At 34.7% G+C, this 26,112-nt stretch overlaps 1 protein-coding gene across 1 annotated transcript in view; it reads right to left on the bottom strand.

The window, feature by feature from the left end:
• Positions 1-26,112, bottom strand: part of Ush2a (usherin) — a 746,720-nt gene that overhangs the window by 172,440 nt on the left and 548,168 nt on the right. Inside the window, exons 47-48 of the mRNA XM_047521110.1 lie at positions 11,144-11,342; positions 5,269-5,437 (exon numbers count right to left, since the gene is read on the bottom strand). Coding sequence (XP_047377066.1) covers positions 5,269-5,437; positions 11,144-11,342 — 368 coding nt within the window. The remainder of the gene's footprint in view (positions 1-5,268; positions 5,438-11,143; positions 11,343-26,112) is intronic.

The following is a 26,112-nucleotide window of genomic DNA, read 5'->3' as shown; positions in this document are numbered from 1 at the left end:
ACATTCATGGATAAGTCTTATGTAAACATGTTTTCATTTCTTCAGCGTAAGTACTCAGGAGGCATTCTCAGTTTTCTTTCAAAATGTGTATTTCTAGAATTCAGGGGACAGTGGACTTAATCCTTTGTCTTTGAAAGGATTCTATAACATGGTATCTACAAGTTGAAGGGGACTTGAGAATTTTTTCACAGAGGCTAATGAAGGAGGAATTTGATTGCTGTGAACAGTAAATTACTATTTTTCTCATAAACATATTTACTTCCTTTGGGTAATAGAGTCTCCTGTTTGGTCTGAAATGTAGGTGACATCTTTCTTAAATCTTCAAAGCCAAAATAAACAATGTCCCTCACTAGTAAATTTTAACATAATCTGTTACATGGTTCAGGTAAGATAGAAATTTCGGGACACAGAGAGAATGTGGAGTCTCTAAAGGAAAACTATTCCTGTTAAAATATAGAATAAACAACTCATTAGCAACTCAAACAACTTATTGTTATGGGGAGCAACTTAAGAACAGACCGATCACCACTGAGAAGTCCAAATTTGAGAGTCTTTATTAAGCTGGCCAGCTGACTGTCTCACACAATGCCCCAAAAAATGGCTATTGAGAGAAGAGCCCCGACCACAGGGTTGTAGGGGTTCTTATACCAAAAATCACATCAATCATAAGTGTCTGTTGCTATGATTCGAAATTACAAACTAACATCATGAGATCATGAGATCATCAACAGAGGGGAAAGTGGGTCAAAATGATCCTTACCTAGGTACAAACTAAAGAATGGTTGCTAACATCCACACAATTACTGTTTACATGGTACATTGTTTAGGAGCAATAGGAATCAAAAGAGAGCAATTCTTTACTACATAGGAGTTGCCATTGTATATTATTAAACATGTCACACCAAGTAACTGATGATGGGCACAGAGGTGGGGTATTCCCATGGGAGAAGCTTATTTCCTACATAACATGGAGTCTCAGAGCAAAATGGAGTCTGTTTAGTCATTTGCCTTAAGAGTCTGGCCTATAACATTCTCATGGAGTCAGATCTGTCAGCCCATCACACTTATGAGCTGAACCAAGAGGCCGAAGGGACAGAAAAAGACCACAATCCAAGAATACTAAATGACCAATAAATTACTTTATAACTTTCCAGTTCCCTGTAAGTTTTCTTGAAAGTAGCAGCACAGGAAGATGGCAACAGAAAGAGATCATTACCTCCATGAGGCAAGGGGATAATTTGATTGGCTCATGACCTTCTGGGCTGATCACCTGATCAACTGCCCAACTGCCAGAGATGTTGATCAGATGACCTGATGGGAAATCCAGATTTGGTCAGTGTTTTCTGTCAGGAGAGAGGCCCAGACTCTTTGAATCATACATATTCCATCTAATTATATACTTTAATAAAAATTTGACTTGAAGTCATGGCAGTACATCACCCTCTCAAGACAGACTGAATTCTGCTCTTCGAGTGTACACCTTCACCTTTCACTTTCTAATAAAGCTCCTCCTCCTTTTGCCAAAACCTGATGTGTACTTAAATTCTTTCTGCAACATGGTCAAACACTTAGAAGTTCTAAGTAGACATCTCCTCTGCCTCTGGAGAGATCTCCTTAAACCCCCACTGTCACACAGGAGTGAGGTGGGATCAGTTAATTTGATATCACCTAGGACAGTGGTAGACTTAGAGAAAACACAGGGTACTCAACTATAATTGGGAAAGCAATATTTTTTTTTAAAGAAATGCTCTTCTGAGCATACCAAATATTAATTGGTTTAGATATTTTATCCATATTTTTAAGAATCCCTGAAAATCTTGTTCAGTTACTGACAGAAGAAAAGACTTCATAAAAGAGATGCAGATTATATCAATGAGAAATAAAACGGATTTTTTTTTTTCCTTTCAAAAAAGGGCTATTAGACATAAGATACAAGGATCAGTCACCTTCTCATTAACCTCTCAAAATGAATCTATTTCAGGCCAGGCTCGAAAATGTTTTCTCTCTAAAAGCTACCATGCAGTCTAACAGTTAATTGTTATTCTTATCAAAGAATGACCCACATTAACATTTAGTTGGGGTCATTAGCATATTTATAAAAAAGTGTTGGGGGGGATGAACATTCCTTTCTCTGTTCCTCTTTGTTATGGGGTACTTGGAGGAACGTCCTGAAGAGAAAAGGAAGTAAATGTTAACCAATATTTCAGACTCATCTACAAATATCAGAATGCCTGTATCTATTGTAGCCTGGAACTGGGAGACAAATGATTGGATTTTAATTACACTTAGATACAAGATGGTTTGGGGTCACTGTGCTTTCTTTCTTGATGCAAACAGCCTTAAACTAGTTAACAAAGACCATGGGCTAAGGACAGAGGTCATGAAAGAATTTCTGCATTTAGGTACATTCAGATTGAAGATTGAGACTGAACACTGCCTTTGATTATTCCAGGAGATTGCATTACTCTTTCTCTTGACACCACAGTAGGCGTTCCAATACTGTGAAAAACGAACTACTCAAAAAGAATCCAAATGTGGGACATGATTAACCATTTGGTAGGTATTAAAATGCTTTAGGTCTGAATAAGCATGTATACCACACACATACAGAAATGGAGATTTCAGTACTCTTTGTTTTAAAAATTAGGTATTAAAAGGTTTATATAATATCAATAAGAGACTATGAGTTTTCATGGGTTATTTCATTTTCAGAAAAAAAAGTGTCAAATTTTATTTTGAAATAGAACAAAAGTAGTTCTTAGCAGCTCTAAATCTGACCCTGGTAGGATTGAAAAAGGAGCAGGCCAATCTCTAGAGTCAAATACAGTGTATATGCAACCAAGTAGACCTCATTAATTTTCAGGGACACAGGATATTTTTCAGCATTTGAATGGTTTGTTGTAAATCATAACATCAAAAATTTAAGTGTGACTTGGAAAAACATGATCGTTTAGTTGCATGCTAGACGTAGAGAAAAGCCTGGTAGAGTCTACAGGTTTAAAGGATATAAGAATAGAACTAGAAATATCTATGTCATTTCTGTACTTTTTAAATTTGTAGGGAAGGGAAGATAAGAATTATAAAGGAAAACTCCCTAAATTTAAGTGTTTGGAGAAAATAAAGAATTTGACAGTATTTGACTAGTTGTTAGCAACCAGGAACTACAATATAATAATTATCAATTTTCTACAAAATCCTTATTTCTATCAATATATTTTCTTACTTGGAAAATCTGGTGAGGAGTTATTCAGCTAAGCAAATATGGTTTGATAATCAGAAACAACAACACTATTAAAAAGACACATTTTTTTCTATGAATTGTAAAGGGAAATAATAAACTTGGAGTGTATTTAATTACCACACCTTCTGTTTTTGCTCTAGTGTTTAGCAAAAGAAAAATTGGACAAGAAAATTTTTCATTTCACATACCTTGGGTGGATATACAGACATATTTGTACCAAATACAAAGTTAACTGAAAAATCAATGCCTAATTTAACCAGATGTTTGGCATAAATTTCACATTAAAATAGGCATCTCAGAATACTCAGTTTTCCTAAGGCATCCAAAACAAAACAAAACAAAAAAACTAATAAAACAAAACAAAACAAAACAAAACTTAGCTTGCTTCTATTCTTCCCAGATTCACTTTTTGTACTTTAAGGAAGATATCAATATTCAACTTTGGTAATGGCAAACTATCCGTTATTCTCAATGCCTTTTCCAGAATAAATAGAAACTGACAATGGTTTATTACTTATTAAACTAATGAAAAAGTTTAGAGGTTTAGAATAGTCCTTTAAAAAAATGTTTACACATGTTAACACATTTTGGACAAAGACAGAGACAACTGATCTCCAAAGAGTATGGATTTTTGGGGAGACAAGCCTGCATTGCCATTTCAAATCTTCCATTTTTATTCATTCCTATGAATGTTACTGATACTCTTTAAACCTGCATCTTGCTTGAAAACTACAGATAAAATACGCACTTACGAGAGTTACAAGTTAGGACGATTATATTGGGCATTATATGTAAAGCTTTCAAATACAGGGCATACCAGAGATTTGCTATTTTATAAATGCCAATTGTTATTATCATTATTCCCAACTACATTAACCTAGCGTTCTTTTGTGTTATTGAAATTTGGAGGAAAAAGTCAAGACCACTTGGCTGAAGCACAAAAAAGGGGGTGGGGAGGGGAGTCCAGTTCTAGTTGCTACCCTTTGCTGCATTCTTCCGTACCCTGCCTGACCTAGAACAAGAACACCCTGCCAGTGGACTAGAATTCTCAGATAAATCGAATGTGCAATTCTAATCCAACTGAGAGCAATGCATGTGTGGTTCAGAATAGAAATGAGTAAGTGGAGAACCGCTTTTTAGAGAGGAACAATTAGAGGTCCCCAGATTTGATGATGAAATTATTGAGCCACGTGAATAAAGTCACAAGTACACAGAGTTGACTAGATCTCCAGGTATATTCCTTATGTAACCACGTTAGACTCTAGGCAAGGCAGGCATTTTTAAGGGTAAGTTCCTATACTTTCAGGAGAAGAGTTGCTGCCCCTTTAAAAGATTGTTAACATGCTTTAAAGTTGTTTTTCCCTTTGCTTCATCTAAGGCTCTTTGGAAAAACTTAAAAAGAATGAACCAAAATCACTGAGTGGTCACTCTGAATTAATTCTTTTTTGATGACCTGGAGTAGACTTTATGCATTAAAATGCTAAGTCCTCCTCTGCCTAGAGATATTTGCATCCGCCATTATTGTCTGAACATGGTGATTATGACCATGGAACTGAGCATGCTCAGGTATGTGCACACCATGATCTACGGTGATGAGTCTTCCCTATTTGAATATGCATATGTCTCCCCAATAAAATCCCTTACTTTCTTTGCTCTGGAAGAACATTGCTTTGCAATAATTTGCAAAGAACACTCCAGTGCTCTCCTTGTAAGTAGTAAATGTCTCCCCATCTCTCCATTTCTTTATCCCCTGGTTGTGCTTATTGGCTTTACACCTTTCAAGAGGCAAACCCACTGTATTTGGTCACAGTGGATAACTCTCTGCCTCTGGCGTTCTTTCCTTTGCTTCTACCTAGACTGGATTGTGTTTCAATGAAGCTGAAAGAAGAAATGATGTTTAAAGCAGGCCATTGGCTGTGTGTTTGCAGTTCAGTTTTTGTTGGAGAGGTGTTTGAAATAGTTTGCTGCCATGAGTCATGTGTTAGTATTTTCATGTTTCCCAATTTACACTCAGAAATGATACTCACCTGGGAGAATTTTAGCATAATACCCAGAGCAGCACTGATGATTTGGTTGTATCTCCCTAATTCGGCCACCACAGCAAACTCCCACTGAATTCGGAATGAATGGGATATACTTTTCCTCACAACAGTGGTATCCAGGCTGGGGGTCATAGAGAACTCCGTCACAACAAACCTGAAAGTTTGAAATTATTTTGAAAGGAAATGTCAGTTTAATTAAAAGCATTGTAGCTCATGTGATACAATTATTTTCTTATAAGGTCTTGATCTGAGATGACATCATGCATATTTCATAGGTTTAAAAAATGCATTTTCTAGCATCATTCAAATTCTATAAATAATGTTATCTGAGATATAGCACAGCTTTTTCGCCTTCAACAATGCTTTATTTTCCACTATAATACTCTATAAATATGAATTATTTTTGAATGTCAGTGCTTCCAATGAAAAAAATTTATTTTTTAATGAACCCTTCTCCTCAAATGTATATTTTTATTTTAATGCTTTTTAAAATTTGCAAACACCAAGTCTATGGAAACTGTCTCTCAATGATCCTTCTTTTTTCCCTTAATAAATTGAATTTTCTTCAAACTATATATGATGACTTATTTATGAACCCAATTTTCAGAAAAGGCAATCTCAACAGATATCTATCTGTCTATTGGTCTATCTATCTCATAGACTACCACATTAATAAAAGCAAATTTATATGAAAATTACTTTTTAAAAAATTTTTACTTTTAGTTGTTCTAATTAGCTATATATAACATCGGAATGCATTTTGATTCTTTGTACATGAACGGAGCACAACTATTCATTTCTCTGGTTGTAAATGATAGAGAGTCATACTATTTGTGTGATCATACAAGTTTCTAGGGTACTGTTGTCAATCTCATTCCACCATCTTTCCCACTCCCCTCTGCCCAATCCAAAGTCCCCCCATTCATCCCCAACCCCCATTAGGAATCAGCATCCACATATCAGAAAAAACATTTGGACTTTGGATTTGTGGGATTGACTTATTTCACTTAGCATGATATTCTCTAGTTCCATCTGTTTACCTGTAAATGCCATAATTTTATTCTCCTTTAATGCTGAGTAATAGTCTATTGTGTATATATACCATAGCTTCTTGATTAATTTATCTATTGAAGGGCATCTAGGTTGGTTCCATAGCTTAGCTATTGTGAATTGAGCTGCTATAAATATTGATGTGGTTGCATCATTGTAATATGCTGATTTCGTCTAAACTCTGTGTTTACCCCAGGAGGTGTGAAAGAAATTAACTATTTGCATGTTCCCTTGAGATCTGAGAGATGGACTGCTATATGTACAACAAATCAATCACTGGCTAATTCCTGAAATGTAGCCTCAGAACCTACACTTTGTGTAAGTTACATAGGTATTTTCCATGGCAAACAAGAAACATGTAAAGAGGTACTCCCTTTTCTGGGGGTTGGGGTTACTGGGGATTGAACTCAGGAGCACTCACCCACTGAGCCACATCCCCAGGCCTATTTGGTATTTTATTTAGAGACAGGGTCTCACTGAGTTGCTTAGTGCCTCAGTTTGCTCAGTTTGCTCAGTTTGCTCAGTTTGCTGAGCCTGGCTTTGAACTCATCACTCCCCTGCCTCAGCCTCCTGAGCTGCTGGGATCACAGGTGTGCACCACCACGCCTGGCTCCCTTTTTTCTTTTGACTCATTGCTACCTCTAGCGCATAGCAGCATTTGAACCAAGCTCAACACAGTACCTGTAGAAAGTAGCATCTCTAAGTCTTCAAGGGAGCCACTAACTTAGTACTTCCCTTATTTTTCAAAAGTTATCTAAAACCAAAGAAATTGGGCTCAATTCCAAAGTCCACCCCTGTGGTTCCTCAGGTAACCTGCCTAACACAACTGTAATGAAATTCCTTTGCTTTAGTTATTAGCAACAAGGCTTCAAAATTAGTCTAATTTCAAGAATAAATCCGGCAGTTCTTTCCTTCAATGCATGTGAAAGGTAAATTTTGAAATGAAGTCCTATTTTTAGGAGTTAACTGAGAAATCTCTTATGTGTTTGAGATTTAGGAAGGCTGGTTAGGGTGAAGCTCCACATCATCTCCCTCTTATTTTATGATGTTGATTTTAAAGCATTTATTAGTGTCATTCACATACAGAATGTTTCTGGACACTTAAATGCATCTGGTCTTCTCTTTCAGCACACTTACCCAGTATTTCTAATCCTCTTTTGAAATTATTCCCAAGAATTTCTTTAGTGATGAGCCATTAGGACTGGCTGACTCTCCATGTTTCATTATCAATGCCATTCTTACCTTCTTTCAACCAAGAGAAATATGTCTTTCTTCTCACCCACTCCAGCTTCCACCATGGATGGGTCCCCAAAGGAACATTTTCAAGCAATTATTTCTCTTGGGAGGTTTCCCAAAAACTAGAGTGTTTTTTATTAAATCTTCTAATTCAATCTTCATTTCATTGTCTCAGAAATTATAAATGGGAATTTCAATAATCTGAACTGAATTGCATTTGGGTAATTTTCAAATAGTTTCCTTCTTCTTGCTCCATGGTTTTCTGATCAATTTTGTGAACTAATTATTCTCTAAGTGTGGTCCCTGGACCAGCTGCAGAGGGATCATCTGGAAATACTTTAGAAACAAAAATTCTCACAGTCCACTCCAGACCTACTGCACAGACTCTCTGGGAGTGGAGCCTGCCTTCTGTGTTATAGCAAGCCCTTCAAGGCTGATCTTCACTGAGATTTGAGAACCAAGATTAGTAATCATGTGTAATCTTGTGGGGAAGCTTGAATAAGTATTTCAGGTCTCCCTGATGTTTATATTGATTTAGTCAGAGTTTCTTAGACTCACAATAAAAATCTCTTTTCTACTTCTTTGTCACCTCTCATTTCAGGAAATAGATAGCCATTCCTGACCCCAAGTCAAAACTTACAAATAAGTGTCTTCTCTTAAAATTTTAATGGAATTCCTCATTATCTTTCACTGACAATACCTGTGTTGCCTCTTAAATCCTTAAAATAAAATGAAGATTTCCTATGAATCATCATTATGAACTGCATCTCTTTTTAATGATTTATAACATTTATCCTATAAAAATAGTGGCATGTGATGTTTCTTTTATAAATTTTAAAAATAGTTTACTTTTATTTGTTCTTTTTAGATATAAATGACAAGAGTGTATTTTGACATATTATACATGCATGGGATATAACATTCTAATTAGGATCTCATTCTTGTGGTTGTACATGATGTAGAATTTCTATTGTAGAGTATTCATATAAGAACATAGAAACGTTATGTCCAGTTCATTCTACTATCTTTCCTATTTCCATCCCCCTTCCCTTCCCTTCACTCTCCTTTGTCTAATCTAATGAAATTATATTCTTCCTTCTCCACCCTGTTATGTGTTAGCATCAACATAACAGAACATACAGCCTTGGTTTTTTGGGACTAGCTTATTTCACTTAGCATAATAGATTCCAGTTCCATAACTTTACCTGCAAAAGCCATAATATCATTCTCCTTTATGGCTGAGTAATATTTCATTGTGTATATTTACCTCATCTTCTTTATCTGTTCTTCTGTTGAAGCACCTAGTTGGTTCCATAGTTTAGCTATTATGAATTGAGCTGCAATAAACATTAATGTGGCTGTGTCACTATAGCATGCTGATTTTAAGTCCTTTGGGTATATGCTGAGGGGTGTGATAACTGGGTCAAATGTGGTTCTGTTCCAAGTTTCCTGAGGAATTTTCACAGTGCTCTCCAGAGTGGCTGCACCAATCTGCAGTCCCACCAGCAATGTATGAGGGAACCTATTTCTCCACATTCTTACCAGTAGTCATTGTTACTTGCATTCTTGATAATTGTCTTTTTGACTGGAGATGAAATCTCAGTGTGTTTTAATTTGCATTTCTCTAATTGCTAGAGATGTTGAACATTTTTTCATATATTTGTTGACTCATTGTATTTCTTCTTCTGTGAAGTGCCTATCACTTCCTTTGCCCATTTATTGATTTTTTTTTTTGGTGTTAAGTTTTTTGAGTTCTTTGTAATCCAAGTTTTTTGAGTTCTTCGTATATGTTAGAGATTAATGCTGTATTTGAGGTAAAGGTGGCAAAGATTTTCTCCCATTTGTTGGCTCTCTTTTCATGTCCTTAACTTTTTTTTTTAAAGAATATTAGATGAGATTTGCCCATGCCAGTTTCCCAAATTTCCCCAAAATTAACTTTTGTTTCCTTCCCCCATTCTTCACTTTATATTTATTGTCTATAAAAGCCTATAGTCCATCTTTTCTTTTTTTTTGTTGTCTCTCTTTCTCACTTTCTCTTTCAGTAGAATAGTAGAAAATTTCTTTATTTTTTTCTTGTCTTAATATTTTTAAAAATTGTTTTAAATTAGACTAAACAGTTCTTTGTTATCTGGAAAAGTACTGAATTTAGAAATACTATACAGATAGTCATTTACTTGGTACAAAAGCTCATTAAATTTCTTCAAAAGCTTACAAAAATAGTTTTGGATATCAAAGTACAAGAAAAGAGTGAAGGAACTATATAAATAATTTATCCTGAACATACAAAAACTATAGGCAGGTATTATGTTTTATTAATATTCTGTTGCACTCTGTTAATTTTTCTTCATATATTTCAACTTAACGTGGATAGTTTAAGAGAATTTAGTTTTTGATATTTTAGAATACACTTAAACATTAACTTTCCTACTTTTACTCTTTTTTGCTTTAATTTCATAGTTTAGAGATGAAACTATTATCACATCCTTTATTAAACCTCAGTTATGATGATAACTTCTAGCCAGAATCAGTTTTTACTTTGATGAACTTTTACCACTGGATAATCTTTAAAGTAGTAAATCATATGCCTATGTAATTATTTTCACTTGTCAACTCATCATTGGATAGCACATGTTAAAATAATGGAAACAAAAAAAAATGAAGAGTAAAATCCATATTTTTCTTTTTTTTTCATAGTGAACATTTTAAGTGGGTGAATTTATCCCAGCATTTTTCTTCTAAGAAATTTAATTTTATGAAAGTATGTTCATTAGACAGTACATATTTAATGGTCTAAAATGATATAAAACATAGTCATAACAACAATTTTGGAGACTGTCAAAAACGTCTAGCTGGTAACTGACTAGCTTTATTCATTGCTTAGATGATAACTACTGCTAAACTTGTGTTAGCCATAATAATTTGTAGTTTGATCCATATTGCTTCCATAATTCATTTTCTTAATTACTGAGTTCTTTTGCAGTGAATATTATGAATTTAGCAGTAGCTTTAGTCATTGAGTGTGTGATGTTGCTGATAAATAGGAACATTATTTCATTATATGAAATCCTACCTTCGAACTAAGGATTTTTCTGTGTCGTTTGTCAATAAAAGCCATTTACAAACTCCTCTGTCTGGCTGTATTATTGATCTGCTTCCTAAACAGCAACTAATATGAACATTAATCTACAAATGACCATAATTCTAAAATATTTCTGACAAACCTTGAAAGGTCCTGTCCACAGTTACTCATCAGTGTCCTGTAAACAAACATCCATTTGTAGCTGAATGGATTTGTTGTAAAGAAAATTTCAAGCGCCTCAATCAAATACAAATTTGGGAGGTTCCTTATCATTCTAATAAACTCATATTTCCTGTGAAGATGATGAAAAATGGAAAGGCCAAAATGCCCATGAGGATGAGAGGATTTTTATAAGCATCCTTTCTTCTCCATGGGGTCTTCAAAGATCAGTAGCAGGAGCATCTATCATGATACAACATGGTGGAAGGAGCAGGGGCTCTTACCTGGAATGTTCAATGAGGAAAACATTTCACTGACTGGTTTGAAAAGGTTTACCTTAGCTTCAGGAGAGTAGCAAATGTGCCCACAGATAGTTTCAGGTTTTTGACACTTCACTGCCTTGCAAAACTCATCCCCGTGGCCTGCCATTAACTTCTGGGTCTTAGGGCACAGATGCCACGTTTTCCGTAAAAGATCATATCCATGTATGATGCCATTTGGTTTCCCTGGAGACACCCAATCAATTTGAAGGGATCTGCAACAGACAGAATAAGCCATACTTCTGAAAAGACAACATTTCACATTACTGCTATCAGCCTACCCTTTTTTTTCAATTCATCTTCCCGATTAGTCAAAAGGTCTATTTATTTCTTCAGGAACTTCCATACTAAAAAGTAGAAAGGATAGATACTAACGTGTATTTTATACATATAAATATGTATTTACACTCATACATGCGACTACCATATAACATGCTTTGAGAATTCATCTAAGTCATTTTGGTTTTTGGGAGAATAACACAAAACAAGTCCAGCCATCTATCTAGTTTAGTTTCCAAGATAAGAAGAAAATATCACTGCTTGTGACTACCTGGGGGAAATGACATTTGGTTTGCTAAGCAAAAGATAAAGTACAAATAACACGAGTTGGTAAACAGGATGAAAATTAGAATGGGTTGAACCTAATCCTTACCTCTCCCCACCTTCTCCTTTGCCTTACTCTACTAGAACTAGTGATATAACACATAGTTGCCAAACGATGCAACTGGAAGACAGCTTCAGGATTTTTAGGGAATTTCAGTTTTCCTGGCTCAGCTGCCACCTTCTTCCTTCTTTTTCCTTTCTGCTGTATGTGATGTCTGCAACTTTAGTAATCTCATATAGTGATTTGAGAAATACTTTAAGAATCACAAAGATGTCACCAGATATTTGGTGTTGCTGAGACAATGCCAGCCATCATCTACATCTGAAACTCTCTATGTAAGACTCTATTGTTGGTTTTTTTTTTTATTTGCAACCAAAACAAATACACAAATTTATAAAATCCATAATGTCATGAACTTTCTTCAAATGTACTTTACTTCAATATATCTTCATTTTCAAATCACCTAAGTGGATTTTTTTTCCCCAAAAACTTTTTAACTAGCATGGTCAGATATATTTTGTGATCAGAATTGCAGGAATTAGGAAATCCCCACAACAAATACTTTTAAATCATCATGATCTTGAAAAAGATATCTGATTTTTAAAAACTGACCCACAATTTCATTTAAAACACACATATATATGTTTTAAATGAAATATTATATTTTATATTTTATATATATTATATATATTATATATTATATATATATTATAGTATATATTTTGGGTAGGGGTAGTAAACAGTGAGGGTATAATGTCTGACTAAACTTTACTGCATTTCCAATGACCTATTAGTATTTCATTTGCTGTAGCAAATGAGATCATAGTGTAAAATGGCACACAGAGGAGACAACTCTGGATAAAATGATTACTCTTAGCTTAAAGTTTCAGAACTTTAATTCTGCACTTAGGTCTGCTTACTGGAAAGATGCTGCTTAGATTACACCTACATATCACCTTTAGAATTTTCTTAACAAGCTCTATGTGCAGGAAGTAAAGTTTTCAATAAAGTCCCAGGGCTTCAAATATGACACATTCTTGCTGTAAAGTATGGCAAGCAAATCCTTTCTTTATAAATGTAAAAACAATAATTATTTTTGTTGTTATTGTTTTCGAAAGATGAGTGGAACTCTGACATTCATGATTAATTCCTTTTTCATAATTCTAGAATTTCCAGCCATAACCTTTAACCAATCAGGAACAGTTACAGGCTGTCTTACACAGAAAACATTCCAGTAGGTGCTTTGGAGGAAAGCAAGTGCATGTGAACCTTATCCTTATACTTCAAAAGTCGCACCATAAATTTCTCACAAAAACTGATATTGATCATTTTCCTGTCATTGTGTGAAATAACATTTTTATCATACCATTTATTTTATTTTATTTATTTTTGTACTGCAGATTGAACCTAGGGGCCCTTAACCACTGAGCTAGATCCCCAGTCCTTTTTATTTTTTATTTTGAGACAGGGTCTTGCTAAGTTACTGAGGGCCTTGCTAAATTGCTGAGGCTGGCTTTGAACTTGTGATCCTCCTGCTTCATTGGGATTATGGGATGTGCCACCACACCCAGCTGTAAGAAGTAGATCCTTATAGACCAAATTCCTGAACCCCAGCAGAATTTCAAATGATATTACATATAAGGAATTCAATTAAGCCCAAACATTTACATTAAAAAGCAGCAGTCAAGATAAACCTTGACATTTTAATAGACTGCTGAAAAATGATTGTTCCATTTTCTTTGGGTACAAACATAACATATTCTGTAAGAAGACTGTAGATAGGAAATTAATGTCACCTGTGAGAAAACAGTTTCATAGGTGACTAGTATAGTCACTGTTATTATTTGAAAGTAACTAACTTTCAAATTAATTCCACATTCTGCAGATATGTCTTTTTATTTATCACATAATTAACTGCAGAAAAGACTATATTTAAGTGACATTCAAGGGTCTGACTTATCCACAAAAACTGGTGAACTAGAAAGGTCCAGAAAATGCCAGGAAGAATACCATGACAATGTGACTTCTTTTCTTGTCAACATAACCATAAGTGAGACTACCTATGTTTTCATTGATAACATGAACAGTTTAGCATTTTTGAGGATTTAAATTGGTGACATGAAGGCAAATGATCAAAGAAGAAAGGAGGATTTAACATCTCTCTATCTCGCATTAGAACCAACGGGAGGAACAATGGAGTCTTTTAAGTCAACAATGGTTGCTGACTTGAAAATGAAAGATATCTCTGAGAAATATGCACCACTATTAATGGGATTAATGGTTTCATTACTTTGATGTATAAGAGGAAAATAGGAGGAACATCCTTAAGTCCTAGGAGTGAATATTAAATATTGATGAACACAAGCTGAAGTTGTATGTGAGTGAGTGTATGTGTATGTGTATGTGTAGTTGTGTACTCACGCATTCACATAAATTGAGAATTTTTGATTGGATCTTTTTCTTTGATTTTTTCATGAAATAACTGTAAGAGTCTATTTAGCTTTCAGAGCAGTAGGAACTGAAAATTAAGATGCCTTAAATAGCTCCTAATAAAAGCCACCATGTCTATGCACATTGTGCTACATGAAGTCATCGTGTGGTCATTCTAGTTGGATAGTTAAAACAAAAAATCTGTCACATGGATAATAGGATTATTACTCTACTTCTGTGACACTACATAATATTGTGGCCATACCCATGGTATTAATTATTTTCAAATGTCGCTTCAAGAAGTACAAAATATCACAGAAGATAGAAAGTAGTATGGGAAAAATAATTTCTTATTACTTGCCTGACACAGGTGAATACCAAAATAGTACAATAATTTTTATGGAGAGTTAGGGTTCACAGTGGCACTTTAATTCTTTATTTTATTATTTCATTATTATTTTGTAAAAATGTTCTTGTTTGGGCCAAAGGAAAAAATAAAAACATCATGTACCCTAAAATATCTTCTTAAATTTTCACATATTAAATAGCTTCAGATTTCTGATTAGTTTTGCATCCACCTTTCCTTTTTCTATTCAACTTGGTTATTTTTGTCAATCATTGTATGTAGCACTCAAGTTCTTCAACAGTATTCTAGATTATGGTTATCAAAAATGATCAGAATATTTTAATATAAGATGATATAAATGGATTTCGACAATGTGTTAATTCTTTGCTCTTAAATCAAGTCATTGACTATTTAATTTTCCTACTGGGATGTGTAGTAAAAGTTGCAGTGGTTGAAAATCAAAACCCATGTCCTTGAGTAACAGGGGATATAAAATATGCATATATAAAGCACGTGAGATATTGTATGACAACATAAAATCAGTTGTTTTTAAGGTATAGTTCATATCAATGAATGTGAATTTTGGATTTGCTCTTATTTAGGAATTGCAACTATTGTTCCAAACTGGGGCTAACAGATGATGAGTTCCTCCATTTAAGAGTGGTACATTTCTCTTGGGGCTGGGTTTGTGGCTCAGTAGTGGAGTGCTTGCTTTGCATGCGTGGGGCAGTGGGTTCTATCCTCAGCACTACATAAATAAATAAAATAAAGACATTGTGTCCATCTACAACTAAAAAAACTTTTAAAAAAGAGTGGTCCATTTCTCTTTTAAAGGGAACATCAAGGTTCTCCTAAGTTCTGGAGAAAACACTGACCCATCACCATAATCAACCAAAATAAAAATAATTTGAGGGGAGTTTCTGAAAGCATAAACTTTACAATAAATATTTATTAAATATCTAGTGTAAAACCAGGCATCATTCTCTATCTATCAGTGACCCAAACAGATAAAGTTCTTTTCTTCATAAAACTTATGTTTTTTTGGAGGAAGATGAACAGTACACAACTACATAAATATGTAATGTATCAAGGTAAAAATCCAGTAGCACTGAAATGCACTGAACAAGAGATAGGATAATAGAAAATGAGATCAGGTGGATGTTGGTAGGGTGGAATAAAATATTGCAAACCATACAGGATTTTGTAGCATATGAAAATAAATTTGAATTCATTTTTGAGTGTGTTGGAAGATCACTGGCAGTTTTTGAACTAAGAAATGGAAAAGGAGTTACTCAGCACCCTTACCCATTACTATTCCACACACATAGCCTAGGCTCTGGAAAGAAGTTTCAAATTCAACACTCAGAGAAACTGAAAGAGGAGAAATTGGAAACACTTTCTGCTCATAGTTAATATTTAATTGATGTGCAGAAATGTCTAAGCCCAATCTGTTGCTGTCTCTGGAAAGAAGTGTGACAAGGATGTCTTGGGACAGTTTAACACAGGACCCCTGGGTTTGGCATTTTGGGAAAGCACAGAAAATGGTGCTTGATTCTTAGAGCATTCTGATGGCCAGAGATAGGCCAGAGCAGCTCTGCTATTATAAGACTAGAGTACCACAATATATAGCTTTAAGTCGTATGTTATGTATATATAATATGTATATTCACAGGACTAAGTTTCCCATGAGTCAAGTAGATGCTTAGTAAAACGGCGAGGCTTGGCTACCTTGAAGGAACATTGACCAGGATGGAAGACTTCTGAGATGAGACAAGTCCTTGGGACATTATGCTCTCCTGGTACTGTTGGGGGCTGTGCCAGCCAGAACGGTGCCTGATCACATTGGCAGTGAGGAGGTTAATTGTTATAAGCGCAATGGCCGTATTCGGTTAAGTCCACGCGCACAACGCGTGCACAGGTGTTCCCTAGCGCGCCTGCTTGGGCCTGCTCGTTTTAACCCTTGCCGTGATGGGGCAGCTGGCTCTTCGCCTGATCGCAACTGGTGTGGCCTTGCCCTCTGCCTCCTGGAGGGAATATAAGCGGGCGGTGGGCGGGGGCGGGAAAGTAAGGAGCAGCAGCTAGCAGAAAAAAGCGGAGTAGAAGCCACTAGCAGAAAGAAAGAAGAAGAAGCGGCAAGCAGATAGAAAGCACCTCTGAAAAAAAGCACCTCAAATAGACGCACCCTTAGTTGACAGGATGCAGGACGCACCTTTAAGAAGAAGCAGCAGAACTAAGAAGAAATAGATCTCTGATAAGCGTAGAAGCCTCTCTTTCTCTAAAACTTTCTCTCTAAGCAAAGTTTCTCTTCCTCTAAGCAAAGCCTATCTTTTTCTCACGGTCTCTCTTCCTCAATGAATTAGTGAATATAGGAAAAATAGTTTATTTTCAGGCCCCTCTGATAAATACCTGCGCAATTGTTGCCGTGGGCGGCGACATGGTACCACAGAAATCAGTTGAAGAGGACAATGCTCATATCAGGAAATTTAGTCATGTGGATATCCTTCTGGGGACCTCTCAAAGAAAATGTAAAATTGTCTATGAAAGCATCACCTGACACACAGAGGGTTACTCAATCATCACCCAGTGCTGACAGTGAAATAATAAAAGCATAATACCAGCAGGAGACACACTTGAATGAAAGGGAAGAGGAGATAAAGCTAGAAGGGACAAAGAAGCTACAATCAGGTCTGACCCTGAAAAACAGAAGAAACCTTGAACTAGATGTGAATTATATATTTCTGGAGATAATATGGACTTTTTAATACTTGATCATGAACCTTAATTGCCAAAGTGAGACTCATAACTAAAAAAAATATGAAATTCATAAGATGTTCCTGAGAGGTATTCACGAGTTGAGAGTAAGACCAAAGTATATTTAAGGCAATAAGTAGCAAAGGAAAGGAAAACTTTTTCATCTTTATATCTAATTGAAATTAGCTCCAACACTTTATGTAAACTGAAATGATGAAAGTATGGGACAGGGTAGGGTGGTAGAAATAGAAAGAGGAACATATATGAGAAGATGCTTTAAAAGAACATACACTAGCTAGGCGCCAGATTGCATGCCTATAATCCCAGCAGCTTTGGAGGCTGAAGCAGGAGGATCTCGAGTTCAAAGCCAGCCTCAGCAAAAGCAAGGCACTAAGCAACTCAGTGAGACCCTGTCTCTAAATAAAATACAAAATAGGACTGGGGATGTGGCTCAGTGGTCAAATGACCCTGAGTTCAATCCCTCATACTAAAAAAAAAAATAAAATAAAAAAAAATATATACTAAAATCAGTATTTAATGAACTCAGGAGATTTTTTTAAAAAGTAAAAAAATACATTAATTTTTACTATAGCAGGATGATGGTACATTTATAGAAATCGATGCTGAGGCAAAAGATGAGTTTGGTGAGAATTTACTTTTAGCTTAAGGTTATGGAAGTGATCAGTGGATATCACAATAGAAAATCAACAGGCAACTGGATATATGGGACCAGGGTTTAGGGAAACAACAGGGTCAGAGGACTTTGAGATGTATGACTAAAATTGTAAGAACATTTGAATTGAGCAGGAAAGTGAGTCTTTCTGTTGAAAATGACTAGAATTGATGAGTTTGTAATAGAAAAGGGCCAAGGACAAAGTGGCAATTAAATACTAAATTGAATGAGGAGAAAGAACTGAATTTTGCTAAGAGGCATGAAGACCACCTGAGTGACTTAGCTGCTTCTGTGGGAGCTACAGATGGTAGAAAGGTTAGGGGGAGTTTGGGGAGAAGGAGTGAGGAAACAGATGTAGTGATGGCAATTTGAAGAATAAGCTTCAGCACACACCTGTAATCCCAGAGACTCAGAGGTTGAGGCAGGAGGATCGCAAGTTCAAAGTCAGCCTCAGTAACTTAGAGAGGCCCTAAGCAACTTAGCTAGACCCTGTCACAAAATTAAAGAAAGCAAAAAAGAATAAGCTTCATAGTTTTCATATTTTGTAAGGCCTCCTCAATGAGTTTGATAATTAGAACTAATAGGCTATCAAAACAATACTATTTCCTGAAAGCCATCATGATCCTAAGACTATTAATTAGATCTATACGACAGTACTAAATGTACTCCAAATTCTTTCCTTTAAGAGTCCTTCCCATATCTTTTAAAGATTTAAACAGAAAATTTCAGTTCAAATTAAAGGTTGTCTCCAGTCATCCAAATTAGTTAGGGAGGGATTTTGGAATATGAGTAAGGCAATAGGTGATTTACTATATATTCTACAGTCCAACATTTTTCCCTTTAAAGCAAACAAAACCATGAATTTAGATTTTTTTCTTTTTTTCTACGAAATGATAATATCACTACTTCAGTTTAAGCTATCAGTCACCAAAACAAAAAACAAAACAAAACAAACAAACAAACAAAAACCAGGGGAAGAAAATCAAGGATGGCTTTGATAGGGGATGTCCCTCAAAATTTCCTGTGTTAATGCAGGAGGTGAAATAATTAGATTCTGAAAGTTGTAACAAAATCAGTCTGTCCTAACTAAATGAACTAACTGGGTAGTAACTGGGTCTCAACTGCAGGAAGTGAGTCACTGGGTGTGTGCCCTGGGGATTATATATTTTATCCCCCTGGCTCCTTCCTCTTTCTCTTTCTGCTTCCTGACTTTCATGAGCAGAGCAGTGCTCCTCTGCCTTGTCCTTCTGCCATGATGTCCTACATCACTTTGATCCAGAGCAATGGGTTTGACTGACCATAAACTGAACCTCAGAAATCATGAGCCAAAATAAACTTTCCTCCTCTAAGTTTTTCTTGTTAGGTATTTTGGTCACAGTGACTAAAAGCTGACTAATACAGAAGAGATTCCTGATATTTGTCATAGTATGAAAAAAAATAGGATCTTCCCAGTTTAACTTCAAATTTGGTGAGACAAAAGGGAGAAATCCTTTATCCATAAGCTCTGACCTCTTGCGCCATACTCAACTGTAAGTTAAGGAATTTGAAAATATAGGGAGCTTTATGAATGATGATAGTGATAGCCTATGCTGCTATCATAAAGATTTCTAAAAAGTTGGTATATAAAAATATCTTTGCTGTCATTCAGTATCTTGAGGCAAATTTTAAAACAATTATTTGTGAGCACTAAAAAGACATTATATCTCAGACTCCTCATCAATAATACAGCCCCAAACTCAGTTGGAACTGAAAAAACTGTCATGGTTCCAATTAAAGGCAATAAAAGACACGATCCGCACGCTCTTTCTGCCTTCCCTTGAGCTTCGTGCCTGGAAATCATGCATTTTGGAATCCTAGCAGTAATGTAATAAAATCTCCTCCTTGTTTATGTTCTTCTCTTAGCTTTTCCTTTTATGGGGAATAAATAAGTAAACCTCACAGGGAGCCTAGTACCAAGTGAAGTTGTCAGCTGGAGTGTTTGTCATATTTCAATCAAAGCTGGAGCCAGCCAGCTATCTTCATCCAGCAGTCTCTACATTCTCGAGGACCAGAATTAATGAATTAGCTATTGATTAAATTCCACTCTAGCAAATCCACCAAGGCAAATAAATGAACTACCCAGGGCACGTGTAGGCCATGGCCAGACATGTCTGGGCTATTGATCAGTAGTTAGTATTCTTTTGGGATATAGAAGCAGCTGATGATAATATGACACGTACAGAATATGCAATTCAGAAGTGGTTTGTTTCTGGAGGAGCAACTTATAAAGCCAGTAAGGTTCATCTGATCTTTCTACAGCTATGTTCTATGGTATCTCTGGTTTATATATAATAGGAAAATCATGCATAAGGACTTGGACTGCAGATGATGTAGTTAAAAGCAAGGAATAAGTAAAGGCCAGAGGCAAAGATGAGTTGAAGCATCCTATGCATATGATCAAACAGACTTGAGTGCTATCTCTACATGTTATTGAAATATGTAAAAGTTAAATTTTAGTGACTGCTGCATTTTACCTAAAAGAGAAAAGAAATATAAGAAATATACATTTTATAAGAAACCAATTATTTTCAATGCTATAGAAGTAAACCTAGTCTACTGATAGTTTTGCAGGAGGATTTCACATTTGATTTTGTAGATTGCTAACATAAAAGATATTTTTAAAAACCAAAATATAAACATAATTAACAAGTATACATTGCCAGAAGTATAATGAAATTACACAAACAATAACCTGCACACAGGAGGCTAAGTGCTTTGGTATTGGTGTATTTTGATTAATAGCTTGGCAGCTTATACCTGCTCGTTAAGAGTCTTGCCTTTGGATATTGTTATTCTTTTATGATGGATCATTTTAAGAAAGGAAAGATTTTACATGCCAATATTTGGTTGTGAATGATTTCTAACAAGTTTTTGTTAGATCTCTGACTGGGAAAAAAGAAAAGGAAGTCAGCCAAAGGCATTGTAATAAAGAAAAATATGGTACTGCTTACAGTCTATCTTTCCCACTGATTACACCTATAAAGTCTGCATACATCACAAAACATGACTACCTGAGGATGCTGAAAAAGCAATAGCAGGCAGATCAGGAAGGGAACCGCACATGGAAGAATGAAATGTTACAGAATGAGGGTCCCATTTTTCTCTCCCTGTTTCATCTTGCATCTTTAACCTAAGAGGAGCACCACTCTGAAACTAAGGACTGGGCAAGTGAAAACCTTAAAGAAAGCCAATCTTTCTGGCCAAAGTACTTGGACCAAAAAATGTTTTGCAAGCCAGAAAGTGTAAGGGAAAATCCCAGTTTGTTTTGCTTTCTTTTCTTTTTTCCTTTGGGCCCTGCCCCAAGGATAATTCCAGTGAAGTAGGAGCACTGTGGCAGCTGTTGTTAAGGGTCAGGCTATATGGGCAATGACCAAACAGAGTCCCTTTTACCCTGAGACTCTTTATCATGTAAGAAATGCTTCTCCCTTGAGAAAACTCTGCCTCTGCTATCTTGATCCTGCTTAGCACACCTTTCTTAGAAACACAAATGTTTCTGTTCTTCTTATTCAATGTAAAATTGTTCTTTCTGGTTCCCATTTTTCTTGGACAATGTACTGTGTCAGAAAATGATTGTCTAGATGTTAGTAATTTGTACTCAACTTTAACTTGTACTCAGCTAGGGTCATGTTGACCCACTTCCTCTTCTGCTTATGATTTTAGATCGCATGATGTTTCTTTATGGTTTTGAATTATAACAACAGCCACTTATGATTAATGTGGTTTTGGACTATAAAGGTGTACTCTAACCCTTGGAGGGGGTTGAGGAGTGTAGACTTGCGCTGGTGAATAAAGATGGTTCCATCTCCTGTTTTAAGATTGACTCAGTGAGTTATTGCAATTTCACCATAACACTGTGACCAAACAGGAATCTAAAACCTCAAGGAAACTCATTTGTATTAATTCAGAGGAACCAAATAAGGGACCCTTGTGGGGCAAAGAATATGAGTGAGGGGGATAGGACTCTGTTATTTATTTATTTTTTCTTATTTTTCTGTCACATGATTGTCTCAAAGAGCTGCTCCATTTCTGCAAACTCTGAGGCAAGTAAGAGTCAAAAATTCCAAGGGAAACTATCATTTTAGCCAATGGTTTAGGAAAGGAAGTCTAACATAACTATAAAGTGAGGAAGAAATCTCAAGGAAAGCTAGAAGATCTCCTAAGTCACTAAATGAATCTTCACAAGTACCAGATCAACTCTAAGTGGCATATTTATAGTTGCCTCACATGCATAGCATATTTGAATGGTGTATCAAAGCAATGGATTCTGAACTTTTTATACAATTCTCCAGCTAAATCTCAAATAAGCTACTGAGAAAAGCATGCACAGGACAGATGGAAGGTAGCATTGAAAAGATTTTGAAAGATGAATTGTTTTAGCTATGGGCAAAGCAAGACAGAATTTGTAGTGTGAAGCTAACCAGTTGGTCACCTGCTTAAGAAAAAAAAATGTAAAAACCAATCTCCAGAGGATTTTAATAGGACTCCAATGATCACAACCTAATATTCAAAATGTCCAAAATAATTCCAAATCACTGAAAATTACATTAATCAAAAAAGTCTGGAGAAGTTATATTAATATCAGACAAAATAGATTTAAGAACCAGAAAATTATGAAGAAAAAAAGAGATCATACAGATAAAAAGGTCATTTGAGCAAGATGATAAGCCTCAATGTGCATGTAATGAACAATAAAGCATTAAGTACATGAAGCAAAAACCACATCTGAAGAAGAAATAGTTAAGTCCTCAATTAAATTTGAAAACTTAAAATTTTCTCTCACAATAATTGACAGAAAAACCAAGAGGAAAATCGGTATATGTGCAGATGATCTGAATGTTATTCTCATTCAACTTGCAGTTGTAAAACTCTGAAAAAACATAAAACGTATTCTCCTCAAGTGTGCAATGGGTACTTACCAAGACTGATCATATTCTGTGCCACAAAACAAATCCTGACTAATTTAAAAAAACTGAAATAATAAAATTATGTTCTCAGACCATAAAAGAAATAGACTAGAAATCCACACAGAAATATCTGGTTAATGCTAAATGCTTGGAAATCAACAATCTCTTTTCAAATAATCTGTAGCTCAGAAAAGTTTAAGGGAAATTACAAATAGTTTGAGTAAATGAAATGAGAATGCAACATTCCAAAAAATCGTGTGAGTCAAACAGAAGCAGGGCTTTAGATGAAAATTCATAGCAGTACATACTAATAGTAAAATAATAAGAAGAAGAAATCTCAAACCCATAATCTAAGTGTTCTTCTTCAAGAACTTAAAGAAAGAACAACAAAGCAAGAAAAAGGAAGTAAACAATAAATAGCAGAGCTGAAATTAATGGGATGGCAAATAGAAAATAATATAGAGAATCAATAAACAAACTGATTTTTTTAGAAAAGATCTACAGAATTGATCAAACTCTTGAGTGACTAAGCAAGAGAGGACACTTGTTACCAATATCGAAAATAAAAATGTCCAAATCAAATCAGATTCTACAAACAACTTTCTCAGCTGAACATGGTGGTTTGTGCCTGTAATCCTAGCCTCTCTGCAGGTCAAGGCATAGGAAAATGAGTTCAAGGTCAACCTGGGCAACACAGCAAAGTACCATCAAAAAACAACCAAATCACTACTTCCTGCCCATAAATTTAACAAATTTGGTGAAAATAATCGATTATTTGTACATACATGATAACAAACCTCACTTGAAAAAAATTAGCCTGAATCATCTTAAATTATTAAGAAACTGAATTCTGAGTTAAAAAATCTTTCTCCAAGGAAAACTTCATAAAAAAGTAAATTTCACTGGTAAGTTCTATCAACATTTAAGAAATAAATAATAACTTTTTTTACACAATCTCTTCTACAAAATATGAGAAAGGAGTATTTTTCAACTCATTTTATGGGGACAGAATCACCATGATTCCCAAAACAGAGAAAGAAAAAAAGACACAGTCCAATGTGTTTTATGAGTATAGATAAACAAGATAATAGTAAATTACATGAGTACCAAAATCAATTGTTTCTGTACACAAACAATGAACAATTGGATTTTAATTTGATTTTAAAAACATTAATAATATTGGCCAAATTATATTGTTATATTGTGTGCATATGTGAATATGTACACCATTATGTATAATTATAGTGTACCAATAAAAAATATGGGAAAAAAAAACAATAGCCGTACCTCAAAAGAAAATGGTTAGGTATAAATCTAATAAAATATGTGTAGTATCTTTATAACGATTTATATAAACTACTTTAGAAATAAATGAAAGAATACCCAATCGAATGAACAATATGTCCATGACTTGAAACATTTGATATTGTTACAATGTACATTCTCATCCAATTGACCTGTAGATCCTAATAGAATAACAGAAAGATTACGTTTTACGTATCAATAGCTGTTTTCAAAATTTATATGGAAAGGTAAAATAATGAGAAAATCCAAAACAATTTTTAACAAGGTCATAGTTGGAATACTCATACTATAAAGCTATAATACTTAAGATTATATAACATAGGTAAACAGATATACATATTGATCAATTGAATAGAAATAAGTCAAAATGACCAGCAAAATGTGTTTAAATTGAGTTTGAACAAAGCTCCAAAAATATTCAGTGGAGAAAAGAATCCAACAAATTATGTTGGAAGAACTGAATATTCACACCTCAGTTTGAATATTAACATGAAATGAATTAAAGTGAAATGATTTATAGATATTAATTGAAAATGCAGACACATAAAAGTTCTAGATGAAAGTATAGGAGAAAATGTTTCCAATTTTTGAGTCAAGGAAGAATTTCTTTGATACATCAAATGTACAAACCACAAAAGAAAACAAATGATAAATCAGACTCTGAAAATTTAAAATTTTGTTCAGAAAATGATACATTTAAGTGGATTTAAAAAAAAACAAGCCATAGACCCAAGAAAAAAATTTCCAAATTATCTGATAAAATCATATCCAAATCATATATTTAAACTTCTAAAACCCAACAATAAGAAAACAAAGAGTCTAATGAACAAACTGGCAAAAGATTTTAAGAGGCAGTTTGCCATATTGGGTAGACCAATGCCAAATAACACATGTGAAGATGTTATTAGTCATGAGGGAAATGTAAATTAAAACCAAGATAATGTACAACTAAATATCTATTAAAATAGATGTTACAAAAAGCTGAACACCCAGCATAACATCAAGCTGTAGCAAAAACATGGAAAAAAAACAAACTCTCATATGATGCCAGAAGAAACACAAGATGTTACAGCTATTTTATAAATCAGTTGTCAGTTTCTTATGACTCAGCAATCCAACTCATTTACCCAAGTGAAATGAATGAAAATGTAAGTTCACACAGAAGCCCGTATGTAAATGTTTATGGTAATCTTATTTGTAGTCTTGAAAATCTGAGATCTATTCAAACTATGTATCAATTGTGGTGCTTTCATATAAGAGACTACTACTTCACAACAAAAAGTAATAACTATGATAAGAGAAAAGAATCTTCAATGCATTGTGCTAAGGTAAAGAAGCCAGACATAAACTGCTATTATATGATTTCATATATATTACAATATGGATAGACAAAATTGTGGAAATTAGAAGAGAGCAGTGTTTGCTCAGTTTGAGGAAGAATGGCAGAGGAGTTGGCAGTAAAAGGACAGCATAAGGGAATATTTTGACATAGTTGAACTGTTTAAAATCTTAATTAGGTTTGTGTTTCCACACTATGCATTTGTCGAAACTCATAGAACTATGGAGCAAAAAGGGTGAATTTTACTGTATGTTAATTAAAAATATTTTTTTTGAAATCTAAGAGAATAAATAAACAAGTTCAGGAAACCAGAATGTTTTCAGAAGTTTAATTTGTTATCATATATAGGCTGCTCTCTTTATATACTTGTCAGTTTTGAGTAGAGTCTATATTTTTTCTCTTTGCATATCTTAAACTGTCTTTACTCAAATTTCATATTTCATTGACACTTGGTTGACTATGGCATATTGAGAACATTCTTAAAAATTTATCTTTCATTTTTTAAAAAAATTGAGAGATAACTTCATATGTTGTTGTTATGCAGGATACAATGTGTTGAAGTATATACACATTGTGGAATAGTTAAATCTAACT

The sequence above is a fragment of the Sciurus carolinensis genome, chromosome 12 (genome assembly GCF_902686445.1).
Source record: "Sciurus carolinensis chromosome 12, mSciCar1.2, whole genome shotgun sequence".
Classification (NCBI taxonomy): domain Eukaryota; kingdom Metazoa; phylum Chordata; class Mammalia; order Rodentia; family Sciuridae; genus Sciurus; species Sciurus carolinensis.
This window is presented reverse-complemented; position numbering and strand designations above follow the sequence as displayed.